This window comes from Punica granatum, chromosome 1 (genome assembly GCF_007655135.1).
Source record: "Punica granatum isolate Tunisia-2019 chromosome 1, ASM765513v2, whole genome shotgun sequence".
In the NCBI taxonomy this organism is placed as follows: domain Eukaryota; kingdom Viridiplantae; phylum Streptophyta; class Magnoliopsida; order Myrtales; family Lythraceae; genus Punica; species Punica granatum.
The window spans coordinates 21524779-21530798 of NC_045127.1; the positions used below are offsets into that span (position 1 = coordinate 21524779).

Sequence of the window (6020 nt, forward strand, 5' to 3'; positions counted from 1 at the left end):
GGTTCGAGTCCGAGCCTATAGGTTACGTGTCGCACGGGGCCCAATGCCCCAAATCACCAAACATGAGGTCCAACGCCTCCTAACTCACTGAGCGCGTGCAACCTGAGTGCGGAATGGGATCTAGCCTCGAGTCACCATCACACTCCAAATGTGGCCTATGTGGAATGTAATTTGGATTGGATGTGTGAAACATGCTTAGATATCACCCGGGAGCTCGATCGGTCCAACGGTCATAGTGGGAACTAATTGATTCTCCTGCAAACCGTCGGTTCAATTGGACCCGATCCCCGGCTCTTCGAGCCCGCGTTGCCTTACTTTATTTATCGGTTATTAAAAATACACGGAGAGCCGGAGTGGAATATTGGCCCAATGCAAACCGATCGGGATCCATTTACTTATTCAGTTATATTCTGTAATTATTCGAGTGTACATTGTGAGGATCTTATTTGTACATCTATTCATTCATTTGTAAGGATCCCCGATCGACAAGTGAGAGGTCCGAGTGTTGAAACGGTTATGTTGGTCTATTAATGCCTAGAGACGAGTATGCACGAATTCTCGCGGTGTCGGTTCACGCAGGGAGTCGATCGCCGTGGTCTGACGAACTGTAAACGCAAGGATAGTGAACTGGTTCCTCGACGCACGAGCCTACTCATCTTTTGGGTTCTCGGCCCAACTTGATCAATTCATCGACTTTACGGTGTCAAAACGGGCGAGTCAAGTGCAACCCTAAATCACGTGGTAAATAAACAAAACAGCAAGCCTAGCAAACTAGAGTACCGAAAGGACGTGCGGGATATAGGCCCGCACGTAATAGAACCCCCGAATTCAGAATTTCCAGTTCCGTGTGACCATTGCCTTAGCATTTAGGTGTACCCCGTACCCCTAGACCCGGGTGACTCAACGGCCCTCGACCTACGATTCGTAAACAGTAAGTGGCGACTCCTTCTCACGTGTGTCCGTTGCGCGCCCCTGGGAAGGTGGACACTCCCGAGCCGCATTGCATAGGCTTCGCGCATGCTTGCCCCGACGAGATTAAAATTCGGGTGCGCACAGCTTGGCGACTCCACTGGGGACATTTAGAGGGTTCGGGCTCGATTCCGTTTGCTTGCTTGCATGTTTATTTATTGCCTTCTGTACATTTATTTTAAGCACATTTATTTCGCGCACATTTATCTTACGCATTTGCATCACATCATTCTAGCGGGTTCTTAGGTACCTTGTCCGAAATCCCACAGGCACCAAAATAGGAAGATAGGTTAGTCAGAGGTTCCGAGTAAGGGAACAGATCGAGTCGGCTATGCCACTGAACCAGCCCCCAAAGATCCTCGCTCGATTTCAAGGAATTCACACCCTTGTATCGGGAGCCCCCATCCCTAGTTAGCAGTTCTCCCAGTAGAACCGGAAACCATGCATGACCGTCATGCTGGACCAATCTTTGCCTCCATGCCGCCAACCGATCCCAAAGTCAAGTCGTTGAGTCGGCCCGTAGTTTTTTTTTTAGGATGGGCTTTTTTGTTGTTTTCTTGAAGAAGGAGTGATGTATACTGTAAAGAACACGGTTATAGTTTATCTTTCCGCACTGCATGCATAATTTCCGAAAACGACTTAGGACATTACATTGGTTTGATTCTTAAAACGTTGAGTCGACATCTCCTCCATTTAGGTAAGGATAGACCGCCCGGCTCCCGGCCTCAGGCTCGAAGCAATCACACCGCCTAGGCAAGAAATCATGCGCATTTGGAGGACATTCCGCCTAGTGGATCGCGCCTTCATTCAAGACAACATCGGAGACGTGGTTATGCTCACTGAAACTCCGGTGGACTGGATCTTCTTAAGGACCGCCGCCGAATTCTGGGACTCCCAACATGCAGTGTTCAACTTTCAGGGAACAGAATTGGCACCCACAATTGAGGAGTATACGACGCTCATCCAGAGGCCCACGCCCACGACCCAAGGCATCTTTGTGCCCAACCCGTTCGTGGTAATTCAAAGCCAACTCTCCACCCTCCTCGGCATACCCGTCCAAGAAGTCCACTAAGAGCTTCATCAAGGATGGGATCACGGCGTTAGGATCGCATGGCTTTCAGACTGGACGCTTCTCCGTGCATTGACACCTTCGACGGCATCCTACCAGTGCGACGCGTGTCACGGGTTCCTGCTTTTGATCTTCAGCACCCTCCTATTCCCATACGCGCCAAACCTCATTGACGGGGCTATAGCCCAAGTCATCCTCCAAGCGGTCGGAGGCCATAGTTATGTGGAGGCTGTACTAGCCGAGACCGTTCGGTCTCTAAACTATGTTAGAGAGGTTCAGCGCGGCAGGATGAGAGGATCCCCGCACCTTCTGCAAGTTTGGCTCCTCGCACATATTCGCCCCTTTTGCTCATCACATCCTTTCTCCTACATTGCGGACGAGCGTTCACTGATTGAGCGTCTAGTGCCGGTCTTTCCACCTCCTGAGCGCAGTTTCTCGGAATGGAGGCACTTTTGGCGCGAGTTGACACCCGCGCGATTCCTATGGGTCGCTCGTCAGAATCCCGGCGGCTCCATGATCACAGGGTGTCCCGGAATAGTGGGAGTCCCTCTTCTCCGCCACTTGGGAAGCATGCTCATATTCCCCGACCGGGTAATCAGACAACTCGACGGCCTACAGGACATTCCCGTCGAGGCAGACCGCCTACCCTACCGCATCCAATGGGCCGACTCCACATCCACGGCCCCCGCAAGATTCCTGCAGATCCGAGAGATTCACCGTCAACAGGACGCTAGCACCATACAGCGTCTTTACTTCCCAGAGCATCCCACCGACGAAGAGCGAGCACTTTCCGCCACATCAGCACACGTGACCCAGTTTTATTCACAAGGGCCGACATCGCCGCAGCGGTCCCAGACTGCCCCAATTCCCCGAGCCACACCTACATCCGTCCCCGAAGCCGAGAGCTCCACCCAAGCGGCTATGCGCGCAGAGCTACAATCTATCAGGGAGGAACGAGATAGACTCCGTTGCGAGCTTGTTGACTCTCGTGCTGAAGTCGCGGACTACAGGGAGCTTCAGACGGAGTTGGTTCGAGCACATGCTCGAATCGCAACCTTAGACCGGGAGATGGCCCGCCTGAGCGCTACGTTAGACCGAGTGGGGGCAAGGGCGCGCGGGGCCCCCCATCCCTAGGATTAGCGGACGCACTAATTTTGCCCTCGCTCGGACCTACGCTGCTCTCAGCCGGCCACCGAGCGCAAAGGGATGTCGGCTTACATTTATGTTTCTTTTTCTCTTCCGTGTGCTGTACTTTATAAAACTATGGAACTCGAATCAAACCAATGTAATGACATTAGCGCTTTGAAACTCATGCATCTCACACATCTTGTCCTTTCATTTACTCCGCACTTATCCTTTCAAAGTGTCGACATCACGCTTACACACTTTTGGAATTTAGGTGATCGCAACTGGCGTCACACCGATACCCAACTCGTCAACGTGTCAGTATGGTGGAAGATGACCGCGTCAATATCTCCAAGGAAGTCAATCCACCGGCCCCGACACATTCTCAGCCGCCCCCAACGCATGCTCCACCACCTCCGACTCCCGTGGGCGTACCTCTGGTGTATACGAGGGCCCCTTTGACACACCTTCTACCCCCAACGTCTTCAGGGGCGCCTCTTCCGCGAGTCTCACTAACGCCGTCCGCCTCCAACGACCACGCCCGCATCACAGTACTTGAGGGCACAGTTAACCAATTAGCTACAAACATGACCACCAACATGGCGGAATTGTTCGCCCTACTCAGAGGACCGAACTGCGCATCCTCAAGCTCTACACCACCTTCGGGACAAGGACCAACGGTCGACCCGACATCTTGGATTCCGCCAACCCAAGTTTCGGAAAACACTGATGCTCCTGCACCGCCAACGACAAACATGGCCGCGGCCCACCCATTTACCATCCCTATTCCACCACCACCGGCCCCCGCAGCTGTCCCTCTTCCACCGGTGGCGTTCCTCGCTTCGGATCAGGTCCTATCCGCACCGCCACCTGTTTCCATGCCGGCCCCAGCTGCAGTCTATACCGTCCCTCTGCCAATGGTTTTTCCGGCGCCAAGCGCACCTGCTCCGGCTCACCCTCAAGCCACAGAGCTTCCCTCCTACTCGCCTCTACAACCTCACACCAACTTCCCCTACCAAGCACCGCCACCCATAAACACTACTTTCCTCGAACCAGGCACGCCGACTCAGGCGGCCCAGTTCACCTGACCGACTCACCTTTTCACCGAGGCTGACACCGAGCAGGAGCGAAGGCTCAAGAGGATGGAAGAAACAATACGGGCCCTACAAGCAAGTGAGGCTCGACCCGACGCGCGCTACGGCGACTGTAGTCTATTCCCGAGCATGCGGTTACCATCGAAGGTCAAGATCCCGGAGTTCAGGACCTACGAAGGCACAACAGATCCGCGGCACCATCTCCGCCATTACCAGGGGAAGATGCTATAGTATTGGGACCACGAGGAATTCGTTATCCATTCATTTCAAGACAGCCTGTCGGGATCCGCTCTCGATTGGTTCATGTCACTAAAGGCCGAGGATATTCCGACGTGGGCGGACCTCTCCCGGAAGTTCCTCGACCAGTACCAATACTGTGCGGAAACGCCTCCGACCCTCTTAGAATTAAGCATGAAGGAGATGGCGCAAGGCCAAAGATTCGAGGAATACGCCACCAAATGGCGTGCCCAAGCGGCGAAACACATCCCTCCAATCAGCGAAGTACAACAGATCCAGCTGTTCCACTCCACGTTGAGAAGAGTATATTATTCGCATTTATTGGCCCACACTTCTTCATTTTCCGACCTCATCGAGGCCGGGGAAAAGCTCGACTTGGGAATCAAGCTCGGCAGGATGAAGGACCCCACCAGTAAAGGAGAAGAATCCTCGAAAGAAGGCCCCTGCGACGACAACGCCCTCTAGTGGAAGAAGAGGGAAGGAGGTAGCAGTCAACGCCGTCAACCCCGCACATCCGGCGCCCCAACAGTACTCGATGAATTTAACGTCTGCACCCCTCGTGGTCCCCTCCTATGCTCCGCATGTGCCTCAATATCGGCCTCAACCCCCTACCCAACCGATCTACTACTCTGCACTGCCGCCTTCACCCCCGTTTACGGTACCGTCACCCGTTGTCCACCACTACGTCCCTACTTCACTCCAAGCCCCTCAATACCAACCTCCGGCTCCGAGAGTCTCTCAACCAAAGCAACGAGTCCCACCCCCGCAAGGCCAACAGGGCGGTGCAGCGCAACCGCGACCACGCAGACAATACCCATCCCTGCCAGTTCCACTTGCTCACATTTATCGGCAACTCCGGGCGAGCGACAAGATCGGGACAATAGCACTTGGTCCGAACTTCGACCCAACCATCCAAGATCAAAGCAAACAGTGCGAGTACCATCGGGGGGCACCAGGGCACACCCTAGATACTTGTTGGAGATTAAGGGAGAGGATCCAGGAGATGATTGATGCAAAGGAGCTCTCGTTCAATGCGGTAAGACCTCTAAATGTACAAGCTAATCCTCTCCCCAATCATGGACCGGCCTAGGGACCCTCCATCAACATGATCAGCATATGCGCATTAGGAGAGGGCGAAAGCGAACAAGGCGGTCCCTCCCCCTTTGTGATTGAGTACAACCCTGCGGAAGTTACAGTTGGGTTCACCGGGATTGACGCACCTCCTGCCCTGTTCGTCATAGATATTCCCGCCCCAAGAACCATACTCGGACAACAAGGTCCCCTGGACCTATGAGGGAGGTGTCGGAAGCCTCGAGCAACAATTCGGCGTCATGGGCATAACACTCTCGGGACGGGTATATGAGAATCCAGCAGCCACAGACAAAGGGAAGGCACCTGCCACAGAAACCAAGGCGATACCTGGAGTCCCGCCAACTCCGCCCAAGAAGGTGACCGAAGAAGAAGCTGAAGCCTTCTTGAAAATCATCAAGGCAAGTGAGTATAAGGTAGTGGAACAGATGACCAAA

At 53.7% G+C, this 6020-nt stretch overlaps 1 protein-coding gene across 1 annotated transcript; it reads left to right on the plus strand.

Moving 5' to 3' along the window:
• The first annotated feature begins 3750 nt into the window (after positions 1–3750).
• On the plus strand, positions 3751–4251 carry LOC116204358 (leucine-rich repeat extensin-like protein 3). The gene has a single exon (XM_031536445.1). The coding sequence runs from the start codon at positions 3751–3753 to the stop codon at positions 4249–4251; it is 501 nt and encodes a 166-aa protein (XP_031392305.1).
• The last annotated feature ends 1769 nt before the right edge of the window (positions 4252–6020 follow it).